This window comes from Arvicanthis niloticus, chromosome X (genome assembly GCF_011762505.2).
Source record: "Arvicanthis niloticus isolate mArvNil1 chromosome X, mArvNil1.pat.X, whole genome shotgun sequence".
In the NCBI taxonomy this organism is placed as follows: Eukaryota; Metazoa; Chordata; class Mammalia; order Rodentia; family Muridae; genus Arvicanthis; species Arvicanthis niloticus.
The window spans coordinates 126,906,748-126,934,586 of record NC_047679.1 but is presented as its reverse complement, the minus strand read 5'-3'; the positions used below and the strand labels follow the sequence as shown (position 1 = coordinate 126,934,586).

The 27,839-nt window shown below is 40.2% G+C and overlaps 1 protein-coding gene across 1 annotated transcript; it reads right to left on the bottom strand.

Moving 5' to 3' along the window:
* On the bottom strand, positions 1-27,026 carry Pasd1 (PAS domain containing repressor 1). The gene is given in 26 exon segments (XM_076919007.1): positions 1-45; positions 2,777-2,922; positions 10,504-10,701; positions 10,704-10,778; positions 10,822-10,884; positions 10,887-10,944; positions 10,946-11,027; positions 11,473-11,512; positions 11,515-11,561; positions 11,651-11,744; positions 11,747-11,783; positions 12,183-12,301; positions 12,304-12,334; positions 13,330-13,769; positions 14,133-14,313; positions 15,032-15,122; positions 18,212-18,285; positions 19,850-19,978; positions 20,580-20,581; positions 21,025-21,174; positions 22,181-22,280; positions 23,661-23,750; positions 25,704-25,789; positions 26,160-26,319; positions 26,321-26,333; positions 26,998-27,026. Coding segments are annotated over 26 exon segments (2,580 nt in total).
* Positions 27,027-27,839: the final 813 nt, after the last annotated feature.

Here is a 27,839-nt window from a genome sequence, read left to right as displayed (position 1 = left end):
TCACAGGTGGTCCAGGTCAAAAGTCGAAGTATTGTCTTGGTTCTCCTAAATCCAGAAGAATGCACTTGTTGGACAACAACTCTCAGTAGGTGAGGAATGTGGAATAGAATAGCAGCACTAAGCCTGATAAACCACATCACCTGTCCTGGGAAATTCACTGTGCATGAGGACTCCACAAAGACTTGCCTAGCAGATCCAAAGGCTCAGGTTTAAATCAGCCCATGATATCAGCCCTCTCCTAAAACCTAGAGCCTATTTCCTTGCTGCAGTCATACCCCATGCCTAGTCAGATGAATTTTCAGCTCCTCTCTCACCTACTTGCTCCACAGGCTGCAACTTGGATTATACAAACACTTGAAGTCTCTATTCTAAATACTGAAGTTTGTCTGTCCTGTCTGCTAACTTTTGCCTGTCTGCATTTGACATGGTTTGATTCTGTAGGTTTGTGGGTTTTGTTTCATCAACAAGGTGACTATGCGGTTAATTACCCTTTGACTTTCAGGTCAAGGACTCCATCTGAGCAGGAAACACCCATGGCTCCAGAAGTTTCAGGCATCTTGGCACTTAACTGTCACTGTCAATCACTCACCCTTCTACCACCCCCATCTCTTTGCAGTCTTGGGAATAGTGTGTGCTGTGGAGAAACTTCCAGAGGCCAACTAGATCCACCAAAGTGTGGGTAGTGTGTATAGCTGTCTCATCTACCAATTAGCTCCCTAGTTTCATCAGACTATACCCATCCCAGGAATCAGAACTCTAATGGTAGAGGTTCCTCCCTGAGATAGAAACCTGAGCCCATTTACTGCTTTAGGTTCACAGGCTTGTGATGAGTTACACTTGAGCCAGATAGACTGGTCAGAGGTGGAACACTGTCTTGCTGATCCTCTCAGAGAGCTTCTGTGCAGAGATCCAAGCCAGTCTTGATTTCCCACTTGCTCTTGACTCAAGCCACTGATTTCCCATGTGAAACATTTTCCTGGTGACAACTAAGCCCTGGATTCACAAAGACATTCACCTTGAATATTTGTGGAAAGCCAGTTAAGTTCCACAAGTGTAGTGAACGTGGAAGGTGGCTACTGACAGCCAGGCTAGGAGAAGCAACTAGGAGAAACAGCTAGGAGAAGCAGCTGACATCCAGGCTAACAGATAAGACCATACCAGCCAAGGCTGGGAAGAGATAACCAGCAGAGGAGCCCTGCGTATAGATTAAGAAGTGTGACGTTTGCAGTAAAGTGTTAAGGATGGATAAGGGTAGGATAGAGTATAAGAACCCTGACCAGAGAAGGAAAGTCGGTCCAAAATGACCTGCCTGTGAACTCCACGCCGGTCTGAACTCCACTCAGCCCGACGAGTGAATGAACGAGATACAGACCACCAACTGATCATCAGTGGGCCCAGAGAACTGACCCAAGCCATCGGAGCAAGACTCGCTGAATGCAAAGAGGTGATCCCGAGACGTTGGAGCCCGAGCCTGAGACGCGCTGGTCAGGTCTTGTAATGACATGTTATCTATCCTTCTGTTAGGAATACTAGCCACAGCCGTTACATTCTTTTGTCTGTGTGTGGTAGTGGAAGAGGAAGTCCGCTCCTCAACCACAACAATTGTGTGTGACCCCGAGTGTGGAATTAAAGCATTAGAAAACCAGTCTGACGGCTGCTCGTTGCCTTATTGTCTACCCCAAGGGCACCTCCTGTCAGAACCAACTGGCAGTCTAGGGGAATAAGTGCTCACGACAAGGTAGTCCTAAATTTTGTGACCTCTGGGAACAACTATGGTCTGATCCAACCTCTACCCATTGTGGTGTTAATAAGAGCAACTATGCACAAACAGCTGGTGCTGAACAGTCAAGGATATTCCAAGAGAGCCGGGAAGCTCTTCCTCCCTGGGTTCTGCATTGTAGGCAAAGATGCAGGGGCAAGAGGGGAAGGACTTCCTGCTGTTTAGAATATTGGCAATGCATGAGGGCAGAAAGGTGCAGAACCTTTGTATCAAGCCTTGTGGTTCATCAAAGCTGAAGGCAGAGTGTATGACAGAGGAAGGAAACCACTATGGAGGGAATGAAAAGATAGGACCAATGAGGAGAGCTTGGATTGCATTGAACAGCAATAGATCATTATGCAGCAATTTACCTGCTAATGCTAGAAAGCCCACTCATTTGACATCCCCTATGGCGTATTTTATCCAACTGTAGTTCTAAACTGAGAGTTATTTCATTTTCATTTGATGTTTGAGAATGAATAAAATGTATTTTGATTAATCTGCCTCTCTATCCCTTCTAGCACCTCACATTACCTCCCCTTCTTCCACTGACCCCTACTTTCATGTACTCATTTTAAAGCCAACTATGTCTCTTTAGCTCAGCCAGCATGTGCTTGAGTGTAGGGACATTCACTGTTTAAAGTTCTCACGATAGGGAGGAACACTCCCCACTCAAACCTCAGGAATTCTCGGCCGCCCAATAACTCACAAGACACCGAACTCGATGTAATCAGCAAGAGGTATATTTCAATCAGCATGCTGATGTCAAGACCCTTAAGGCATGCAGGGGCAGTGGGGTCTGACGCCTGGGCTTTGGAGATAGAGGGAATATAAAGGCAAAAACCACAAGGAAAGGAAGAGGGCTGTCCAGTCATTTCTGCCAATCTCCAAGGCTAATTTAGTTAAGGTCTCTTTAATAGTTCTATTCATCTTCTCTACCTGTCCTAAACTCTGGGGTCTATATGCACAAAGTAATTTCTAATTAATCCCCAGCTGGGTGGCCAGTCCCTGACTTACCTGGACAACAAAGGTGGGTCTATTGTCAGACCCAATTATTTTGGGTATTTCAAACCTGGGGAAGAACTCTTCTAAGATCTTCTTAGCCACCATGTTGGCAGACTCAGTCTTTGTAGGAAAGGCTTCTACCCAGCCTGAAAACGTATCTAGAAAGACTAAGGAGTATTTGTTACTGTATTTAGCAGGTTTGCCTTCCATGAAGTCTACTTCTCAGAAGGCCCCAGGTCTGTCTCTTTGAAGTCTACTTCCTGGGGGACATCTTGAATACCCAGCGTTAGTCAGGGCACAGGCCTCACAGGGTTTTTTTTTTTTTTTTACTACTGTTTCAGCTACATCAGATAAGTTCAACACATACATTTGGGAGGACTTTACCAAGTTCTTCAGGTGTTTAGCTCCTAGGTGAGTTAAACGTTGTAAATTTGTCACATATCTTCATCTTTCTCTCTGTGGAAGGACTAATTTCTCTCTGAGGTTTCTACCCGTGTATAAAGAAACTCAGGTTGGAATCTTAGTTTGTCTATTTTTATGTAATCATCGGCAGTATATTTGAAACTGGTAACATGGACTTCAAGATATTTTCTAGGACCTTCATCAATCAGGATCATAGTTCTTTGAACAGCTTTTTTAGCAGTCATATCTGCCATCTGATTTCTTTTAGAAACACCATCTTGAGTTTTCTGATGTCTAAAACAATGAATTATGGCCACTTTTTAGGCAAATGGATGGCCTTGAGGAGGCTCAATATTTTTCTTTGTTCTTAATGTCTTTTCCTGCAGAAGTCAGCAGTCCCCTCTGTCTGTAAATTGCCCCATAAATATGGGCAGTGGCAAAGGCATACCTGCTATCAGTGTTCTTCTGGCAGGCTGCTGGCTCAAATCACTTGTTTTCTATCTACCACTGCTGTTCCCGCCATCCACTTACCTTCAATCACAAAGCTGCTTCCATCCATATACCAGCTCGAACTTCCTGGCCAAGGTTGGCCCTTTAGCCAGAATGTCAATACAGCAATGGATGGGGGAGGAATCATCAGTCTCAGGCAGCAAGGTGGCAGGGTTCAGGATGGCCGGGGGGGGGGGCAAAGATCACCCTTTCATGTGGGCATTAGTCATCCATTGGTCAGGGGGCTGCCGGATAATGTCCTCAAGGTAGTGCCACAACAGTTATCTGCTGTCTCAGAGTCAATTTGTTAGCATCTTTGACAAGCAAGACTACAGCAGCGATGGCTTTCAGACAAGTAGGCCATCTGCTGGCAACTAGGTCAAATGCCAGCAGTGTCTAGGAACTCTCTCATTTGTCTTAGTTATTTGTAAGCCTTTATGTGTGGTGGATGTAGTCAAATGTAGTGCCTGGCTTCTTTACCGGTAGTAAGGGGTGTTCCATGGTGACTGGAAAGGAACCAGAATGTCCTGTTGTAACAGTCTGTGAATGTGAGGTCTAATTCTTTCTCTGGCTTCATGACTCATTGGGTACTGCCGCACTCCAATAGAGAAGGTGCTGGTTTTAGTCCAAGCTTTTGGAAATTCTGTTAACCATTTACTAATGTGTGTGTGTGTGGGAGCTTCTTGCAGTTTTTGAAGCTCATGAAGCCATTACTCATCTTCTAGTTTTAAGCCTAGTATCATATAGAGGTGGGGGTCCCCCAAGTCACCTCTGGTACTGTCTGAGTAAACTTCTACTTTGGCTCTCTCTAACAAAGGCATAGAGCACTCAGGAATAACTGGAATGAGACAGTTGTTTTTCCCCAGGTCAACAGTTCATGAAGTAGTCCAAGAATATTGTTTCTGCCCAATTGCCCCTATAACTATGGTCTTTTTGTTTTTTGTTTTTTTTTTATTTTTCCCAATAATTGTTTCAGAACTGAATATTCTGCTCCAGTATCCACCAGAAAGTCCATAGGGGTCCCCTCCAAATTTCGGGTTTCCTCTAGTCATCTTCTTCAAAAGTCAGGGCCTTAGGTGTCCTGCCTTTCTTTTTTGGGCAGTCTCGGGTCCAGTGTCCTTTTTCTTTACAAAGGGTACACTGATCTTTTTCTAACAGATGTCTTTGCATCTCTCCACTCCCGTTTGATCTTGGTCTTCTGTTATAGAGGTTCCCTGTCTGTCTAGACCCTGTACTTTCACTCTCTCTATCTCCTAATCCCTCTATACGTTCTCATTCTTCTATGGTAAAGAGAACCTGTAAAAGTTGCTGGCAATCATCCCAGGTGGGATGGTGTGAAAACATTAAAGACTCTTCCAGTCCCATCAGACTGGCAGGATTATCTGAAAAGGAAGGGTGATTAATCTTCTAGTTTGGCCTGTGCCTTGTTCGGTTGGGGGGGGGGGAGGGATCAGAAGCCTGGCTTCTTTCTTCTCACCCATGTTGGTGGATCTTGGACCAGGTCTTGCCACACAGTAATGTATGACTGTTGATCGTGATGTGACCCCAGTCCTTCCTGAAAAATAACTTAGTTAAGTCAAAAGCCCCTTCTGGCAGCCAGCCAACATCAAAAGTCGACCACTTTGAGGCACAAAAAGTCTGTCATGGACCTTTCTTGATCTCAACTGATAAGTTATGTGCTCTTGTTCTAACTTCAGTCCAATGGTCTAAGGTTAAACTTAAGGGTAGTCATCACAGTCTGTTTTATTGTCATAAGTAACATAAAACCCAGACAAAACAAACACACAAAGAGACTAACAGAAACCTGTCTCAATCAAGAGTGCCAGCCAGGAGAGATTCTGCATCCTCCCTGGCACCCAGATGGGACTCTTCCAGGAGTTCCTGGGAATCCCTGTCCTTCTGGGATGTCTCCCAGGGCTCAGCAGCCGGTGACCCACCAGCAAGTCTGATGATCACCTTTTTGTCTCCTCCAAAGACCAAAAACAGTTTGCTGCCTCTTCCCGAGACAGAAACTGCTGCCAAACTGAAAGTAACTTCACAAAGCTGATTATAGACAGACCTGGCATTGGACCAAAACACAGAAACCACAGACATCTTTTACTGTGACAATATAGGCTACAAAACAGTCCAGAAAGAGAAATCATACCTTTGAGTGGGTTCTTAGAGCTTAGAATGATCACAATTTCCCAGTCAGGGAAACAAAATGTAAAGTCCTCACAAAAGGGAGGAACTCCCCACACTCAAACCTGGGGAATTCAGGACCACCCAATAACTCATAAGACACCACCAAACTCGATGTTATCAGCAAGAGGTATATTTCAATCATCATGCTGAGGTCAAGACCCGTGACCCACACAGGGGCAGTGGGGTCTGACTCCTGGGCTTTGGAGATAGAGGGAATATAAAGGCAAAAACCACAAGGAAAAAAACACAACCCAGGGGGGAAACCACAACCCAGAGGGAGTGAAGGGGGGTTATTGGAAAGTACCCGTGGAAAGTCCCAGCTCACCATTCAGTTTGTGACAGGGTCCAAGGAACAGTTATGGGGAACATTTTGTATAGGCTATTCTCAAAGAGCCTATTTGTATTCAACCATCTATCTTGTGGTCAGCCAAGTTCCTGAAACACAGAGCTCATGAACAAGCTGACCTGCACTCTTGGTTCTGCTCCACCTGCTAGAAGTTTTTGAAAATTTTTAACCCTTTCAACTGGAACATGGAAAACTTGAAGCGGAAACTTAAGGGTTTTCTGGAAAGTCAGTTGTGTTGGTTGTATTGCTGGGGCAAACATGTGAAGGAGTGTTTTCCTGAAGTTGATTGACACAGGTGTGAAAGGCTCGTGAAAAGAGGTTTCACTGAAGCAGACACAGGAGGAAGGATGATCTGCTAACACAAGCACATGAAAGGAAATGTGATGAAGGATTCTTTGCTACCAACAGGCATGCATTGGTCTGTCTCATTGTGCTCCATTTGTTTGGACTCTAGAAAGAAATGCACCTAAAACCTGCTGGTGGTTTGCTGCAATCTCTGGGAGCTTCTGTGGACTTGGGCTGACTGGAAGGGTGATATCAGCTGACATAGATGCATGTGCTGAGGCAAGACCCATGGAGGACTCGTGATATTTGGATGGTATAAATAGGAATTGACAGTGACAGGAACTGAGCTTCCCTTGCTTATAGAGCTAGCTGTGCAACACTTGTAGGTTTCCCATCTTTGCTCATCTTCACTTCCCTGAGAGAGGCATAGCTGACATCCCTGGCATCCCTCCTGGTCCCTCCTGCTGATGTGTACCAAGGCTGAGGCCTGGCTGTCTCTGCTAGGTCATGTCACTACTATTGCTAACCTCACTCTACTGAACTGGACAGCTGGTGTATCTGTGGGGTGTTTGCAAGTGGATCGATCTGCCACTGCTTGCTAACTTGTGAACTGAACTGCTGATTTCCAGACAACACAGACAGGAGTTGCTCCAAAGAACCTTTCTAAACAGGTCCACTTCCCCTGTATCCTTTCTTTTTCCACCACCTCTGATGGGTGGTGGGCTACAAGGGAAGTTAAAACAATTAAGAGCCATCATTAAAAGTAGGCATTTGGAAAAAAAAATTAGTTACAACAACCTATGAAAGTGTGCATCCCAAGAAAATCAGCACTCAGTCTCCCTCTCCCAGGAGTTATCTCTTGTTATTGTTGAGTGGTGCTTGAGGTTGAAAGTTTTGGAGCCACTCAGTGGTTATGTGTCCTTAGGGTAGCAGGAGTAATCCCACATCAGCTAGGGCAAGGTGTGGCTTCTGACCATACAGTTGAATCCTCTGGCAGGCTATCAGGCTCTTGTTTCAGTTAGTCAGAAGTAAAGTGCCAGAGAGCCTGAGGGGAGGATTTCAGTAGGGTGTAAAACACTCAACACATACCTTCCTTTGACAGTGTCAGAGTCCCAGCAGGTAGAGGGAGTGAAGGGCTCTCTGGAGCAAATCAGGGGCTCAGGAGCAAGGCTTGAGATCACATGGGTGGAACGATTATTACTGTGGAACATGTGTGCAGATCCGTTAGGCTGAACAGTACTTACATGCTAGAATGTTCCAAGGCTACCTTCCCTTTCATTGTTTTAAGGTACACTTCAAAATATTGCTCACTACATAACCCTGGGTATTGGCTGGTGCTGTGTTGGATGGTGTGAAAGGGGTTGAGGATAGTAGTTTTAATAACACTTTATTATTATAGAATGCATTTGGGAATAGGAATGTTTACAAATGTTTAATGCCAGGGAAAACTGTTAAGTGTGCAGCTATAAACCTGTGTGTATTTAATGTTCCATTATGTACAGATCAGGCCTTGTCCTGTCTATGTGGGAATGAGCATGTGTGTAAGTTATACTGTCTGGAAGCTCTGCTCTGCTTCATCTTTTCACCTGCACAAGCCACACAGAAATGCAAGTCCTGAGCTTTCCCACATAGGTGAATTGAACTTGGCCTCATGCTGAAAAGGTAAACAAATTCAAAGTGACCCAGGTGGGCCCACCTTATTGTCATTGTTGCTAAGAACAGAGAACCACAGGAGAGGGGATCAGAGCTGCCTGCTTTGAATCTTGGGACTACTGACTACTCTGTTGAAGATGGTGGAGGAAGGCTAGGGCTTCCTCTCCAGTTTCTACAATCTAGAGGGTTTTGCAACTTTCCTGTGGTGTGGAAGGGAGGGACAGGTCTCCTGGCTCAGCATGTCATGCCAGCTCCAGTTGTTGACTCCAGTGCTCACAAGCTCTCGAGAACTCAGTGCTTCTACTTCCTCTTAGCTGGTATGGGCTGGGCAGATGTAGCAAGGGAAACAGCCAAACCAGGGAACTCAGTATGTCTCAGCATTTACCCAACAACCTAACAATGTGAGGGCAACTGTGCTCAGATGTCCCAGGGCTGCTTGAGGAGGTTATCACCAAGAACAGCCACAGTCTAAACAGTGAAGTAAACCAGTTGTCTCCACAGGTGGCCTCTGGTCTCCTGGGATTCCATGCCTCCCTTAGACTTGCTCACTCTGATTGCTGCATTCTGCAGTCTTATGTTTGGGAGTAAAGTGTTCTGTTCTCCCATGTCCTATTCTGCAGCAGAAGACCAAAGTACTAAAGTCCCTTTTCAAAATGCAGAGCTTTACCTGTGATTGTAAGAACTATAAGTGATATGTGGGAAGACAAAGGGAACTCCAAAGTCACTCTGGTACCAGGATGGTTGAGGAGCTATCAAAAGCCACTGCCATACTCCTATCCTCAGAACCATAATCACCTCTCCAAGACCTCATCTCCAAATCCATCACACTGGAGATTAAGGATCCCAGTGAATTTAGGGAGCACAGAAACATTCATTTTCTAACCCTCGGGCATAAACCATGAGCCCTGAGGCATGCCAGACTATTCTTGGTTTTATTTCATTGGTTTGTTTACTTTAAAAGTAAGGCTGAGACAACACACACATAAAGACAAACCAAACAGAAAGGCTGCACTCAGGAGGACAGTGTCTATACTCATAGCCACATGCAAGAGTAGCAGCCAGTGACATTTGTAAGTGTGGCAAAAAAATGCTAATACAGTAGGCTTTTCCTAGTTTTACCTTTTGTATTGCATGAGATGTTTAGCTCTAAAATATGGGCTCTTCATCAAGACATAAGCACAGTCTACCAAGTTAGGAATATTCCTAGGATATCAAAGTCAACAACACAGACATAAGACTTGTAGTAGAGCATAGTGTTTATTAAGTAAACATGTATACTATTTTGAACAGATATTAGTTGCTCACAATTGGATACAATTTAACATGGGTTATCACATAGCATGGGGCTACAGAAAAGAGGTAAAAATAAAAAAAAAATAAACAAGGCCCCAGAATTTGGGGAAAGGGCATGATAGAACAGCTTTCCTCCCCATGTTGCAGTTCTGTGGTATTTTAAATTTTATCAGAAAATATGTAGGTCCCTGACATTTCTGCTCATGAAGTCAGCTTGCCACAACAAAAGCACATCTGGATATACATATACACAAAGTGATGTGGGCAAGCAGGGACCAGGAATCACTTGCTATCACACACCAGTTGGATGTAACAGTCAACTTCTGCAGCAATATTTCCAATAAACTGACTGTCTTACGAATAACTACAAACTTAATTTGCAAGCAAAGCAGTATAACCCCACACACCACTCTCCCATCAAGGGACTCTCCCATTTTTGTATGGCCCCTTCCCATGCAGACAGTGGAGGTCTGTCTTCAGCCTCATCTTCCCCTCATGGATGAGGATTAGTGTCCTCTTCAGCCCAGAGAGGACCAGAGTGATCTTGTCCAGGGGGCAGAAAGCGTGAAATGTTCTCTCTTCGGTGGTTCAAAAGAAGCATGCTGAGAAAATAAAGGGGGTGTGTGAGAGTGGTTAACTTAAATGCTTGGCTAGAATTCTTTCATTAGATAATCTGTGCTGAGGAAGACAGAATGTCAATTGACCTGAGAACCATCCATCTAGCTCAGTCATATACAGATCCTAGTAACACTGGTTTTACAAAGCAAATGAGTTTCTACATGTGTAACTTCCTCACTTGAATAATACTTCATGTCTGCATTTCAAGTAGAGACTATATTTCTAGTGTGTTTCCCTCATGAGAAGGGCTCAGAATCCTTCTAATGCAAAATAATAAAAGCTATAGAATATCTCAACTCTTTAAATACTGATTTCTCTCTTTGCCTGTAAACCCAAGAGTGGACCTTTACTAAATGATAATGCTCTGTAATGGGGCCCATGACATTATTCTATAGCTGTAAAATTTTCTGAGGATTCCAGGGCACGGTATTTTTAAATCAAGGTTTCCAGATGATTGAGAAACACCTACGTGTGACATTGCTGATGGGTGATATGATGCTGCCAATACTTGTTGTGACACCACTGATGTTTGAACGTGATGTTGCCCATGCTTGACATGGTGGTGCAGATGCTTGATGTGACACTGCCAATGATTGGCATCGAGGTACAGATACTTGATGTGTCACTACAGATGCTTGACATAACAGTGCACATGCCTGACGTGAGCTGCCAATGCTTGACATGACAATGCAGATGGTTGACATGTTGATGCAGATGCTTGACATAATGGTGTATATGCTTGACCTAATTGGTGCAGAAAACTTGATGTTTTGGTACAGATCTTGACGTATCAGTACAGATACTTGGCATGATGATGCGAATGCTGAACATGATGGTACAGATGCTGGCATGACACTATGATTGCTTGACATGATGGTAATGTTACTTGACATGAGGCTGCCAATTTTTGAACTTGATGCGGTTATTTCCTGGCATGATCTTTGATGAATGATCAAAAGTAGAGGGGCACAATCAATAGGATCCTCCCGACATCTGTAAGAGAAGAATTTGGGAACAGTGACATAAGTCACAGAATGAGGCTCTGAGTAAATTTCTCCATGCTACATATAATCTGACCCACATTTATGTATTATTAGCTCTTCACAGCATGTAACAGAAATCTTACAATCTACATCCTGGTTTTCATAGCCATGCCTTCATTTCCAAAATGTTAAAGCACAGACATGAAACTGGGAATTACTCAGCTGTGTTCAATAAAAGACTCTCTACAAACACCTGTGCAGAGAATCTGAACTTGAGCAATGAAGCCAACTAATTTCAAGGCTTAGATTTGAAGTCTCTCACTTTGAGGCTGTCTTATCTAGGCTTTCTGTGTGAAAGCTCCTCCATTCTATTAATAAGTACTCAGATAGGCACTACTAGCCAGAACAAGGGAAAAGGCAATGGCCTCCACCCTTCTTCCCAATCTATCTCTCACCTATGTGTCTCATTTCGTGAATGCTGAGAGTTGTCATTTCCAAAAAATTCATGGTGGGTGACCCCACGTCATCAATAACATTCACCCACCTGTACAAAACACAACAGGGTTATTGTAAAAAGATACAGGTATACCATACATCCCCTTCTTACATCTCAGGCTCAGATTATCCCTGTACCTGCTCTCGTGAACATATACATGAGGTCCTTGTCCTTGCCCGGTTTGTTGCTGCCCTGGCCGTTCATATGGTAAGTGTCGAAGCATTTCATACTCTGGGCCAATTCATATTCACATTGTTCTTGTTCCCTATCCTACAGGTTTTGATGCATCAAAAAATAAACATAAAAGTAATTCAATGTCTGAAAAAAACACCCCCTCCCAAGAAATGAACTTAACATTCAAATGAATTCAAAACAATAAAAGTCTGGTCTCTGTACATATGAGGCTATAGGAAATACTGACTGCTTTGCTAGCACAGTATTCATGGACATGCCCCTGGGTTACAGACTTCTAAAAATCCAGAACACCCACACAAACATGTGTATATCATCTAGCCTATATTCAGGTCTACCTTGCACAGATACTTTTCACTTTCTGGGACCACTGAATTGCAATGTATGGAGTAGGCTAAACCAAGTAAAGGAAGCAATCCAACTTCCTTTGAAAATGAAATGTCCTTTCAGTTATAAAAGTAAACTGAATTTCTATACCTCCTCTTCAATATCTGGGTAAGAAGGTTGTTCATCATGGAAGGATCTACTTATATTCAAATCATAGACCTCTGTCATCATCACTCATGGGCCACAGAGTTGAGCAAACCTTTCCCCAAAAGTGGACACTGGTATTGATAAGTTCTCCTTGGCTGCATTTGTAAGTACACAAAGTAACAAAGATCTGCTGTTAGTCTATGCTTTTCCTTAATGTACGAAACACAAGTGAACATGGGGAGGGATTGCTTACCCAAGCCCTGAAGAAACCCCAGACATATAGATGTTACACTGGGCCCTGCTAAGACCTGCCTGGGCTATCACCTCCTGTACATAACCAGATTGCAGACCCATTACTCATTATTATAAGAATTAAAAAGTCATATCTACACTGAGAATTTCATTGTGTACTAATTAAAAAAAAAAAAAAAACAAAACATTTTAGTTTAAAAACTTTTTTAAAAAGGATAAATGTATTCACATAAATTTTATTCTAAATAGTTCAATGAAATTTCATGGTACTCCAAAAAAAAAAAAAAAAAAATCCCTGCAAGGCAAGAAGGCCTTTTCAAAAACAAAGATGCCAAGACTCAGGAATTTGCCATTGTCACATTGCTGGGGCTAAACTGAAACATCCATCTTTTAGGTTTTATTCTATGACGATTGCCTGGGGAATTGGGGGTGGAGTATCTGCGTTTTGGATCAGTAAGAGATACAAACAATTCTGCATAACTGATACAAACTCACTTCCTTCCTTGATCATCCTGTATATTTAAGAATCCTGCCTTTTAGAAAATCATTATCCAAATACATGGTTATATCCACAATCACAGATAGAAGAAATGAAGGCCAGCAGAAGAAAAGAAACTAGCTTATGCTGCTGTTTGCTGAGGAGAAGGTTGGGATAAGTCTTCAAAAGAGCTGCCCTCTCTCGAGATTTGCCCACACATGAGGAAAATCAGGACCAGTAGAAATCCAGTATTTTCATTGCAGCTCAACTTACTTCAATTATTCTCTGAAGGACAAAACATTCTTGTATATTTGAAAAGCTAGTAGATTAGAAACTATAAAGTTAACCTGGGCAAAGTGAATTTAAGCTCGACAATGTTAGAGGTGCAAAAAATGCACTTTGAAAAACTTTCAGATGTACCTCAGCATCATGGACCTGCAAATCTGTGCGTACTGTGGGTTCTACCACAGCTTCTGGGCGCACAGCCTGTAATGGTGTGGTTGGACAAGATGGGGCAGCCTCAGGTGCCTTCTGATGTCCTTGTTCTTGACCCACAACGACTTCTTGGAACTTAGGGTCTTTCTTGTCTTCAGTATCTTCTGTTATTATATAGAAATCATCATCTGAAGAAGCATCATGACGTGCAGAATATTCATCAATTACATGTTCCTTAGGATTGGATATCTTTGCCTCTTCCAAGGGTTTCTTCACATCCTCTTCAGTGCATTCTCCTTGTTCTGGAGAGGCCTGTGCATCTTGGCTGTCATTTAGGAGGAACTCTGGACCTACTTCAAATTCTCTGTCTTGGGGCTCTAGCATATATTTTGGATCTATCACATACCCCTGTCCATTTGTAGGGGCTAAGGAAGAAAGCACAGAGAAGATTGTGACAAAACAGTAAAATGTGCCAAAAAATGGAAAAAGCAAGTGAATAATAATTCTTTTGAATTCTTCCTATTGGAAGAAGGAGAATCTGCACATTTCTAATTGGGATTTCTAGAATGTACAAGACTAGGGATTGACTGAATCTGTGAAGAGATACTTACCTTTATTGCTCTGAAATCATCATCTCCAAAAGTTTACAGAAAACCGGCAAAGTTAGACTTGACATCTGTTATTTCACACCATTATAACCTGAGCACTGTCTTTATTTTAAACCTTGTTATGACCTTGAAGGTCATCCCATTTCTTTAGACCACATCCAAATAGCTAATTGTGCCTACATGATACTGGTGTTGTTGATGAAATATCTATAGATGAAGAACTTGTGCTTGTCCTCATGCCAGCGCTTATGCTTGTGGCTGCACTTAAGTCTGGGGTTATGCTTGAGTGAGAGGCTGTCCGGACCTGAACTAATTCAAATGGCAATCGCTGAGTGGCTGCTTGAACTTCTACAATCTCAACCTGAATTTCCAACAGAAGATAACACATTTCACTTACAAGATAGAATAAGACAGGCATACTAGGAAAAACAGGCAGACCTGTCACAAACCTTAGACATACCTCACAATATACTTCAGTAATTGAAGAATGACACAAAATCTTCACACACACACACACACACACACACACACACACACACACACACACACACCTACACATCCTTAAAAATATTGTTGGGGTACTAAGCCTCAAAGAGGAAGTGGCCACTGATGGGTTTTCTCAGAGTTCCTAACATGTAAGGTAGGCTTCAAACACAATAAATGCCAAGTATGAGATAATGTTTTAGGCAGATTAAATTGAAAATATCAGTAAGAGTATTTTGGCTGTAAGAAAAAAATGAATTGTAGGACACTAGAATTTCTAGGGTTAAGGCTATAGAGCAAGTTAGGAGAATAAAAGAATCAAACGATGTCAGTTTTCCCTAAGCCTGCTTATGTTTTAGTCAAATGTTATTTTAAACCATTTGTAGATGCTCAACTTAGGGTCAGGATAAGCACAAGGACTATTCTAAGCATGGCAGTTACTTACAGTAAGGAAAACAATAACAGAAACTGTCATGCTCATAAGACACTTATTGAAATGAAAGTCTTTCTATATTGATAACACACTATTAACTAAATAATAACATAACAAGAATAAAGACCCCAATGGTTCTCTGGGTGACTGCCAATGTACATACTTCTGTGCCTGCTTCAGGACACTCCTCCACATTCACAACTTCAGCCTGAGCATCTGCTTGCATTTCGTTCCTACGGTGGCGTTTTCGAAACCTTAATAAAGCCATAAAGAAATCATTATTAATATGTCTTTTGTGTATTGGTCAGGAAGCATTCCTCACTGCTGGATAACTTTCATAGTACTGGAAGTGGATTGAGGAAAGAAATTCATCAACAGGCTTACTAGCTGTGAACACTGTGATCAAGGATAATGCCTAGCATGGCAAGACATGCCCATGTTTACAATCATGGCATTACAATGTTATGGGTGCAACCAACCAATTTCTGACTGGATTGATGGCCACACCACAGGAGAAAATACATAGGAACTGATCTGTGAAGCGTTAGGAAGAGAAGTTGGAGATAATATGACCTAAATACATTGTGTGAAATTCTTAAAGAATGAATAAAATCATATTAAAATTAACGTTGTATAATGATATGTATGCACGGAAATACCATAAGTAAACCCACTACTTTGTATGTCTAACTTTAAAATGTCCTGTGTCATAGGATTAGAGGTGTGATTCCATGGAAAAACACTTAGCCAACATAGTTTATGTCCTGGTTCTAAATCTTATTCTAGTCTTGCAAAGACAAGAACACAAAAAACAAGGTTTATATTTGGGAGGTCAAGCAACAAGAAACCCACCATCAGTACAAAATATGAGTGGTTGAGGTATAGTAATACGTCTGACTTTAAAAAAAATAAACAAACAAGATAACCTAACAGTAAATGTGCTAAGTGATATTTATGAGATTCTGATGGCATAAAGAAGAGTTAAAACAGGAAAAGCCAGTTAATGAGTTATTGCAGCCATCTGCAGATATTATTTGGGCATGAAATGTACAATTTTTACTCTTACTGGTTTGATTTTCAGTGTGAAATAATTTAAACATAAGCATATTATTTACAATAGTTAACACTTAGAGAAAATTCTAACATAACACACATACACATGTATGTGTGTACATATATACAACACACATGTTGATTTCTTCTTGAAGGTAGGATCTCACATATCCCAGGCTAGGCTTCAACTCAGTATGTTGTCAAGGAAGACTATTAGAATTTTTATTTTGGGGCTGGAGGAGTGACTCAGCAGTTAAGAATACTGACTTCTCTTTCAGAGGCCCTAGATTCAATTCCCAGCTCCCTCAATGGAAGCCTACACCTCTCTGTAACTCCAGTTCCAGAGTATCTCACACCCCTTTCCAGCCGCTGTTTGCACTGGAAATATGTGGCACACAGACATACATGTAGGCAAAATACACAGACAATGATTGTCTTTAAATTGTTCTAAGTGCACCCACCTCTCAACTCAGATATCACAGGCATATGCTGCTAGGTTTATGCTAGGCAAGCACTCTGTCAACTGAGCTACATTCCCTGCCAGTGGAGAAATCCTTTTTTTTAAAAAAAATGACAAAACACACATTTCAAACACCTCAATTAAAGCTTTCAATTCAAGGATTTCTGGTCTATCCAGATCATAAGATGATTATAATGATTTTAGTTCCCTTTTGCATTTTTAGCCCTTTCATATTTACATATTTCTTTATATGCTGGTGACTGACTCTGGGCAAGCACTAAGATAAATCTCCAACCCCAAGACAGTTTGAGAACATTTTCATAGCTCAGAAAAGGTATTCCACTGTTCTAGCTACCATTCCTCTCTGTCCCCATCCACTCTGCACATAATACCTGGCCAGAGGCAACCTCTAATCCACCTTCTGCCTCTGTTGAGTTCCCTGTTGTGAATTTACAGATGAGCAAAATTCAGTTTGTCTAGGCAGGCTTCACAGCCGGTAGGCTTGGTGGCCAGCAGGCTTCGGACGGAGCCTTCACAGGCTTCTGATTGTAAGCACTGGGTCTTAATGGACAACCATACAATACTCAGATTCCTCCTTGTTTTCAATTGAAACCAGTCACTGAAATTTAAACACTTCACGTCATCCTGGACTTTTTCTAAACCCCAAGCCTTGGCTGCAAAATATTGTTACTTTTTATCCATCTGTTCCCAATCGTGCATTTTTTTAAGGTAGTAAGTAACCTGGGACCTCTGGCTCTCCCATGTACTTCAGATGTTAATCTATCTTTCACCTTAAATTTACTTGGCTTGACAGAACTGTCTTAAAGAAAAGCTTGGGTTTCTTTTGAAAGCATAAGGCAAATTTTTGCCTTCGAATTGTCTTGCAGGCTGTGCATGGTGGCCCACTCATGTAACCCCGGAACATGGGAGGCAGAGGCAGGAGGATCTCTGTGAGATTGGAGGCCAGCCTGCTTTATATAGTGAGTTCCTGGAAAGCCAGAAAATCTCTCTCTCTCTCTCTCTCTCTCTCTCTCTCTCTCTCTCTCTCTCTCTCTCTCTCTCTCTCTCTCTCTCTCTCTCACTCTCTAGCTCTCTATCACTATCTCTTGCACTCAGGCTATCTCCTCGAGCCTCTCTCTCCATTCTCCCTCTTCCTTTCCCTTTCACTTTTCCTTCTTTCTCCTCTTGCCCCTCCCTTTCCCCTCCACTCTCACACACACAAACTGACAGACAAATAATGTGACCTGCACTAGTCATCTTTACACCTGACATCAAGTGAACTGTTTGCTCCATTGTCCTGTGTGGATGGAGCAGGATATAAGCCACTGCTGCATCATTAGGGAACAACCTCAGATGTATATTATGTGCTCTTTTCTGTCACTTTTTTCTAGGACCATTATTGGATTAATCTAGGAAATGATGCAACAGACAGTAGTTAAACGATTCCTTCCATACATTAAAATATACAGATCTGGAAACTGGAAGTGGTATTGGTGGTGGTCTACTCAAACACACATACAGATGTATGTATGTATGTAGGTAGGTAGGTAGGTAGGTAGGCAGGTAGGTAGGTGAGAGAAAAATAGACAGAAAGGCAAGGAAAATTCTGTAGTTTTAAACATAATTTGAGCATGTTAAAAATTAAAAATAAAAAACCATTTATCCGTGTTTATTCTGTTGGAAGACAATAAATTATATTAAATGATATGGTATGTTCAGAACAGCTAATTGGTCATTTTAAAATTCTTAATCTTTCTTATTTTGGCTTTATTTAGCAAAAGAAAAAACTTGCTTCAGCTCTGCATTATTTACAGCCATGATACCTCTTACCTATGGTGTTGTATAGTACTGTCATCAACGGAATCATCAACTACACCATTTGTTTGAATGTTAACTGGTTGTGCCTGCAAAAAATTAGCATCATCAGTTGTCACCATTTTAGCATCTCTGAGAATCAAATCTACAGCTTTGTACAGAGAAGAGTTACACCTTCTTCTAACCCCCTAAGTGGCATTAAATGTACCTATGTACTAGAAAAACTTGACATTTCTAACATGCATTATATATTCAAGTTATAACTAATCCAAGTGTCACGTCGGTGTGAAAAAGATGCTAGGTTTACAGGTATAAAAACAAATTATGCACATACAGTGGTTTAGTCCAACACTAGTAGATCTAGGAATTTCACTTTGATTCAAGTTCACTGCTTGCTATTTTACACCAGCACACTATAAAGACTCCTCTGACTGCTATCTCTGTTCTCTTTAATTTGTTTTCCAAAATATCAACTGGTATAGAAACAATATCCTAGAGGCACAGAGAGAAAAACTGGAGGAAATCGCAAATAGACTTTCTGGTGCCATGATGGAGACTAGTGGAATATGGGTGGGACAAGCAAAGATTTGTTTTCTCTTTCTCAGAAGAGGAAACAGATCTTGGGGCTGAGTCATCCTGTATCTTAGAAGTCTACATTCTTGTGGCAGAAGATGAAACTCAGATCCCAGAGGGTTAGTATGAAGGAAGAGTGAATGAGGCAATCAAATCAGACAACTTCCTTCAGTCTTCTCCTCTATACAGCTTTCCTCACTCTCTTCAATATGGAAAAGTGGTTTGTTCTAAAATTGAATCTAGGAGTGATCTACTATGGCATCACAATAGAAACATGGTCCACAGCCAAACAGAGCACTTTATCTAGGCTGCTAACACTACCCAGTCTACAATGTTCTACTTATCCCTGTATCCATTCACTCCAAATCCTGGAGTTTCCATCCCCATGACTAAAATCAATCCAGATTCCTGCCATTCACATCTGGTTATCTCCATTCTTGTTTCTTTATACTTCATGTTCCACATACAAAGCAGCCTAGGGATTTCAGTCCAGATCATAGTCTGCTTAGCATAAATTCTGTATGTATTACTACAGTGAGCAAAGTTCTGCACAATCTATCACTTTCCTGTCTCCACCATCCCCTTCACTCTTTCCCTTATTTGAGTCACATAACCAATTTTATTCCTTCAAACTCTCCAAATTGAGGTCAGTGCACTCTCTGTATAGACTGCCTTTGTTAGCCTTGGGGGTACCCTATTCAAAACACAAATCACCAGCTCACTTTCTCGTGACACCTTTTATCAGTGCCTTGTCTGTTGGCTGCCTGTATGTGATTCCCTGGTACTTACCGCAGTATCTAGGACATGAAAAGTATTTCATGTCATTGAAAATACAAACTAAATGATTTTCAATCTAACACATGCATTTTAATAACTAGCTTTTCCTTTGACCTGTAAAAAGCCTTTACAATCAAGTACCTAAGGTTGTGAGGGAGGGAGGACATGAAAATTCACTTTATAAAACTAATATACAAGTTGTTCTTTCCTTGCTGAATACTAAATGTATGTACACTGATGTCCAGTAGCTGAAAGTGAAAATGATGTGCCCATCAATAAGAGAGAGATATACAGCATACTCACTGACTCATCCGGCATACGTAGAACAGAAATGTTTCCCACAACATAGTACTTTTCCTCCCATAACAGCCTTGGAGAAGAAGACCAAATCTTTCTACTATTAGGACCGTAGTTTCCGAAAAATACAAATGACTTCTAAGGGTGACAGACATAATGGCAATTAAATCAGAAGCTATCCTGGCTAGGCAAGCAGGCAGACAACTTCCACATCACAATGCTGTTTGTCACCTCACTGGCATTTTTCAAGATTCTGAGCCATGGGCTTCTCTTTATCTTCCTTCCCTTCCAGCTAAGATCCCCAGATTCCCCACATGGTCACCACTAATGTACGAGGCATGCATACTGAAAATCAAAGGTGTGATTTTTGTGCTGATGTCAATCTTTTTCTTTTGACCTATGGATTCTTGAGTTAGTCTCTAAAAAAATTGTGTGTGTGTGTGTGTGTGTGTGTGTGTGTGTGTGTATGTGTGTGTTCATGCATCTGCCCAAGTGATTTTTAATGATATTTCACCTTTAACTTTCAAGAAAGAAATAGGAGAAATATTTTAACACGCATTTGGGTACATGAAGCACAAAGTATTATACCTTACCTCTGATTAACTCAGATATTTTATGGGTCAATTTTAATTTTGTATCTTGATTTTTCAGCTTTTACTTCCTTAACCCTCAAAAACTAGGTCCCATAGCACACTTGACATAAATGTTATCTATTGAAAAATTTAGGTGCAATGACTTCTTTCCCCAGGTCAGTGTATAGAGCTTTAGTGTTTATATTCTATATATTGGCCCTTGATATGATGTTAGAATTCTAGACTCCAGTGAATCTAATTTGTGGTATGGTTTACAAACTACAAATCCATCTGTAACTTATTCAAGTCATTCATGGAGCTCCCTTTAAGCTATTCAGTGCATTAAACATTTTTTGGATTAGGTTTTTAAAATTATTTTGTTTTGTCAGAGGAGACATCCACATCCTCTACCAACATAATCATCTATGTTTCTATATGACCCCACCTTATAAATTTCAGTATTTTTAAATATCTAATGTAGCCAGAAATTGTGAGTGTAGCGGTATCAGGTATTTTACAAATGACAGTAATACAAGAATAAGTGTGCTAGCAATCAGGGAATACAGCACTCATGAACATCATGTAAGTATCATCATCTGGGTTGCTTACCATCATAAGAATCCTGTAGGTACAAGATGAATTTCACATACTCATATATATATTTCCCTTGGTACATGGCCCTGTAACAATATGTGTCCTGGCCACTCTGACCTACATTTCCTTTTCTTATATAACAGCAAAATTCGATTAGGCTTCCCACTAAAGAGAGCAAGATACAAGTAAAGTTATGTAGTCTGATGGATTATTTCAGACAATAATAGTCTTCCTTAGTCAAGACAATATTTTAAAGAACACAATTTTCTTTCCATAAATGCTGGTACTCAGAAGAGATATCATTCTTATATCCATAAAATAGGGCACTAGCTGGAACACAATACACTAGAATTTATATAGCACTACTAAAATTAGAGAAAGGCTGCTGTAATTATGTTTTATTGTAAAGAATAAGACAGGGTGGGATAATTTCTCAATTAAATAATTTTATTGACTCTTTTAGAATTTCATACATGCATGTGATATATTTTGATCATGTTCATGTCCCATTCCCTCCAACTTAGCTCAGATCCAGTTCCACATCTCCACTCAGTCCTTCCTAACTTTGTGTCCCCCAAAATACACAATTCCAATGTGTACTACCCATATCCTTCCACTAGAGCAACAGTTCTCAGTCCTTTGGGGGTAGAACAACTCTTTCATAGGAGTCACCTAAGACCATGTACATATCAGATATTTATATTACCATTCATAACAGTAGCAAAAGTACAGTTATGAGGTAGCAATGAAAATAAATTTATGGTGGGGGGTTACCGCAGCATGAGAGACTGTATTAAAGGGTCTCAGCATTAGGAAGGTTAAGAATCACTGCTAGGGGCTACATCCTTAGAGGTAACCCACTCTTCCTCCCTCAGCATCCATCAGCTCTCTTGAGCTCTTCCACTCGAGTGGGAGGGCTCCTCATCTGAGAGTAAGGGCCCATTGAGCTCCTCCATACTTCTCCAGAGGAAATAATTTTTAAGTGTGAGAAATGTAGTATTTGAAATTATAGGCTATTAACTTAAATAAATATATTATCAGCAACTACACTGATTTTTTTTTCAAAAACTACTAAGGTGTAAGAGAGCAAGGATTTGTTCAGCTAAGTATTACTTTTCACACACAATTCAAAAATTAAATTAAAAAAGAAAACAAAACCATGTATACATACCTATATTTGCCAATGGAAGATTAAGAATGATCTTCTCAGATATGTCATCCTTTTGTTCATCATGAACAAGATTTAATAGACTCGTCCCAATAATATCTTCCTAGGGAGCAGGAGAAAGAACAGATTTTGCTTTCAATACTAATACCATTAGTCTGCCCTGTATCCTTGCCATAGGTGTTTAGTGCTGCCCATGCCATTTATAGCTATAGGTGCAGTGCTTCAGGCAGTTTGCATTACCCTCTAGCAATTACTCCACATTTACAATCCATTCTGTCCACAGTTTTCCTGTGCATTATCTCCCTCAAGCAGTTGGATCCTTCCCTACCCATCTCAGAGACCACAGATGCTGTAATCCTCACCCTGTCTTGTTTCCCTCTTTGCTATGAGCCTCGAAAAAATTCTCAGCTCCTCACCCATAATGTTGTCTCCAGTCTTGAACCAAGCAAGTGAATCTGGATGGAAAAACCCCACACAACTGTGCCACACAACCATGCCACACAACTGTGCCACACCACTGTGCCACAGAAGCATGCCACACAACCGTGCCACACAACTAGTGACTATTCAACTCTTGCCAGAAAGCCATTTCCACTGACTCCGCACTTTCTCACTTTTCAATGTGAATCTTTTCTTTTTTGCACCTTCCTCATACATTCAAGTCCCAAGCCCTCTCTACATTTAATTTGTCCTTGTTTATTTTTATGGAAAAAGTTCAACCCTTTCCCCTGTACCATAAAGGGACACTTATTTTTTCAATAAAAATATTTTCATTGGTCCATTTATAAAATGGAATGCCCTGAGTCCAAGACCATCCTGAGGCTACATAAGTAGTTTTGGGGCGGGGTGAAATATAGAATGCTACCTTACCTTGCCAAGAAAAAAAAGGAAGAAAGAATGAAAAAAAGAGAAAGAAAGCCATAGTGAAACCCAATTATTTTGTGTGTTAATTTTTTAAAGGAGTTTGACAAAAAGTTAAAAATTAAAAATTCAACAAATTTGATGTGAAATATAAAGTACCAAGAGGTGTTACCTATTCTTCCATTGGTCGAAGAGAGGTGGTATCATTGTAAAAAGAATCATTGGGCTGGAGACTAGCTCAGTAGGTGTATGCTCACCTGATATTGACAAGGCGTTTCTTTAAATCAAGAATGAAAATACAAGCACTCAGTCCTTACAAAAGAAGTCAGGCATTAACCCTACTCAGTGCCATTTTCTGAGACTCTTAACAAGAAGCATGTTTTATTTTTCTGACAGACATTTCATCTTAGACACACATGAGAGAAGTGGATAGGGTGAGGGAAGAGTAAGAACTTTTGCCTGAATCCCAGCTTGTTTTTATTGACTAAACACTGAAACTAGTAGAGAAGATGATGTCACAGAGTCATAGCTGAACACCAATGACTTATATGAGGATAAAAAGAACTAACTTATGAACAACAATCCAGAATGACCCATTTCCCCAAAAGCTGCAAGAACTTACTGGACGATAGCCAAGAAGAGGTGTCACATTCTGGGATACAAAAACAACTTTTCCTTCTATGTTCAGTACAATTGAAATATTTTCAAATGACTAATAAAGACAGAATAATAACATAATTAAATAGTGGAACAATAATAAAATAATACCTTTATTTCTAAGTGTATAAATTATTATAATAGAACACAGAAAATGTATTGCATTTCTTACATATCCATAAAGTAGGCACATCCTTAATTAAAATTCTATTATTCTGCCTCCTACACAGAATCTACTTCATCTTAAGCATGAGATATTTATCAATGATGTGCCACTTGGACAAACATATTTCAGTGTACCCAAAATCAATAACTAAACTTTCTATCACACACTAGAAATATTCATCTCTTAGTGTAGATGGTCACACTTTAAACATGTTTAGTATTTGAATGCTAAAAGTTTTTAAAGACACATTCATTTACACTTAGCCTAGTGTTCGACTTAAACATATAGTTAGTGTCCTCACTTTTCTAATGTATAATGGTGTGAAGTCAGGTTTCCCAGAAGGTGACATTTAGAGCATGTGAAATACCAAAATGTTGTCCAGAGCAAGGAGATGTGGATACATGTGTGCCTGCCTCAGTATCACCTCTAAGAAGAGGACAAATAAAGCGGGGCTCTTCTAGGAATTACTGCTAATGCAATGTCTGCATTCATTAAATTTAGAATTGTGATCCAGACACCAGCTTGTGTGATCCTCAACAACTCCAATATTTATTTCAAAGCAGTACTTCCTTACCCTATTCTGCAATAAAATGATTATTTTAAGAAACAAGCTCATAGAATTCATACAAATAGATAGTTGCAAGTAACAGTACCTCATTGTAAACACAAAATGTCAATCAGTCCTTTGAAAGGAGCAATGCTGGTGATAAATCTCCGATAAAGTAAATTGTATCATAATGAGCACAAACATTTTAAAAATATTTTTATTTTGTGTGTATGAGTGTTTTTCCCTGCATATGTGTCTGTGTACCATGTGTGTACCTGGTACCCATACAGGCCAGAAGAAGGCATCAGATCCTTTGGAGCTGGAACTACAGACCATTGTGAGCTGCAGTGTGAGTGATGAGAATTAAATCCACATCCTCTGCTAGAGTAGCCAGTACTCATAGGTGATCATGCATATCTCCATACCTTAATCATTAATGAAACGAACCATTAGTTTCAAATATTCTCTTATTACCTGTTGTGGTTTGGAACTGGTTTGAGTTTATCCTCACCCAAAGGTTCATGCAAGAGGAGATATTTGTAGCACATAAATAGCAACTGACCACCTCCTAGAATCATTGTGTTAATCAAAAATTTTATGCTACTTTTGCTGAGTATTGAATTAAGGATTCCCACATGCTAGACAAGTGCTGTTATTGAGCTAACAACCCCCAGCTCAATTGAAAAACAAAAACTTCAATTTTTTTCATGAGTCAAACTATCAAATCAATGTGTCCCTGTTTCCACAGGCCCTAAAATTATTAGTTTTTCCCATTTTTGTGCTTAAAAACAGCTGTGATCATACTTACGACATATTTGTGCCATAAAAAAAACTTCTCTAAGAAAAGGTTTTCCAGGGAAGTTACTAATACCAAATAGAAGCTAAAAGGTTGTAGACGAGTGACTCTCACAGTTTCACAGCACACAGCCTCCACTTTTGCCTACAACCATATCTGCAGTTTATAGTGAGCTTCTAGAATAGTTTAAATATGCATTTGGTTTAATAAAGTATTGACAGATTTCAAATGAGATATTCTGAAGCCTCTTAACAACAAAAATTTCAATATATGATACCTACCTACCTTGTTTTTTTTTAAAATAAAAGTGCTTGATAGGATAAAAGATGCCTTCACGTGGCTTAGGTTTCCATCTAAGAGTGTGTATTGTTATAATATTTGTTTCATCATTGTTTGAAAACTTGTTCTTTTCCAGCTGTGCTTTGAAATGTGATGTAGTGCATCTTGCATTTTATGTGATCGACATGTAAATGTAAACAGCAAATTAAAAGACCCTTACCTGAAGAACCGTCTTATGGTATTCTTCATAGGTATTAAAAACAGGAACTGTGTTTTGTTCATAACTTGTTTGTACATTGAACATTCCTTTGCATAAAAGAAATGACAGGTGTTAAATTAAGATAACTACTGATATTAGAATTCTCAGCTTATAATTTAGAGAAATACTTTGTTAGTTTGGTAGGGGGTGCTTATGTGTTCCATTACTCATGTGTAGAGATTCAAAGACAACTTTGGTGGGTTGATTCTCTCCTTCCATCTTTATGTGGGCTCTGTGAAAGTGATGAGAACAGGGTGTGTGTAGAACTCGTGAAGTAGGGTGCTAGCAGCTATAGGCATCTTGAAGAGGGTTGAAGAAGAAATGCATTGTGAGGGAGTGGAGCATGGCCTAGAAAATATTTTGAAAAGTTTAGCCACAAAGAGTGCATAGAATCAGGGAAATGGACCTAAGTCAAACCTCTTTGAGAAGACAGAGAGGCAATAGCAGGCTGTTCTCTGGGTCTCTTTCTAGATGATCCATATCCAAGTCTGTTCATCAGTTTCTGAATTCTATTCATCAGTTTCTGAATTCTCTTCAGCAAATTGCGAATATCTTCATGGGTTATCCTCTGGCATAGGATTAGAGGCACCACTAATTTACAGAGAAGTAAACATGAGCTTTATGTATGGTAAAGCTGAGGCTAATTACTGATATGGTGCCCCATAGGAGGACTAAGACGAGAGAAAGACAGATCTTTTTCATTCCTATAACATCCAAGGTCTTCATTATACACAATAACTACTTTGGCAGGATATGTCAGAAAATGGCCTTAATCCCAGTACTCAGGTGAGATGGCAGAAGGATTGTGGATTTGATGCAAGTCTTGGGCTAAATATCATGAGCTAGTTTCCAAAATAAATGATAAATGAACAAGCAAACAAATAAGATCTATTTCTATTAAAACAATGAAATGAAAGTCAATGTTCCCACCCTTTGACTGTGAGGCTGTTAAAAGTAAAAACCAATCCATTTCCATGTCTTCCCAGTACAGCCTAATACAATGTCTGGCATTGTTTAGCAATCACTTAAATTAAACCTGAATTAGTTTGAGTGAAATGGCAAGACTTAGCTTTCCTTCTGTTCTCACCTGCTTTAACAGTAATTCTGACTAGGTCTTCCAATAAAACTGGAAGAATAGAAAACCCACGAAAGAGACCAATCTACCCTCAGCTTCCCTGAGAAAGTTTGTCTACTATCTGAAATACCAACAGAGGTCAGAACAGAAAGCTTTGCCAACTGTATTACAAATTCCTACCTCCTCGTTTTTTGTGTATTCCTCTCCATTTTTCAGTCAGGTAAAAGCTGGATTCTAAAACCAAATAAGACCATTATTTTACTAAGTAAAAAATTTTCTACAATTTATAGCATCTACCTGCTGTAGCCTTCTTATGTCTATCAAACTATATGCCTGATAAGCATCCTATGTCTATGTTTACATGTATCCTGTAGTTATCTTGAGTCTATCTCCCATCAAAGGATCTCCTACTACTGCAGCTGTTCTGAGTCTAATCTTCCATTTATGGATTATTTATCCCCTAGCTATCATGTGCCCTTATTCCATCTATGAATCATCTATATTCTAGATAGCCTGTGTCTCTCCGTATCATATTCCCTCTACCTATCATGTGTTTAACTTTCATCTGTCAATTATCTAATAGTTCTCCTGTGTCTACATTATCTCTATTATCTTCCACCAATCAGTCATCTATCTTTCTACACACCTGTGTCTATCATCAATATGTCTATGGCCTATCCTCTAAACAATCTGCTATATGCCTTCTACCCAACTATCATCTATTCCCTAGCAATCCTAACTATGCTGTGTCTATCTTTCAAATTATCTACATTCTAGCTATCCTGTGTCTATCCACTCGGTAGATCTCCTATCTATCTAGTATCTATCCTTTGTCTTCTCACTGTGCTGAACCTACCATCTATTCTATAGCTATCTTGTCTTTATTGTACTACCTGTCAGCTATCCTGTAGCTATTCTGAATCTCTACGCAATACATAGATATTTTTGACTAACAGAAATATCTGTTATCTATCTATCTATCTATCTATCTATCTATCTATCTATCTATCTATCTATCTATC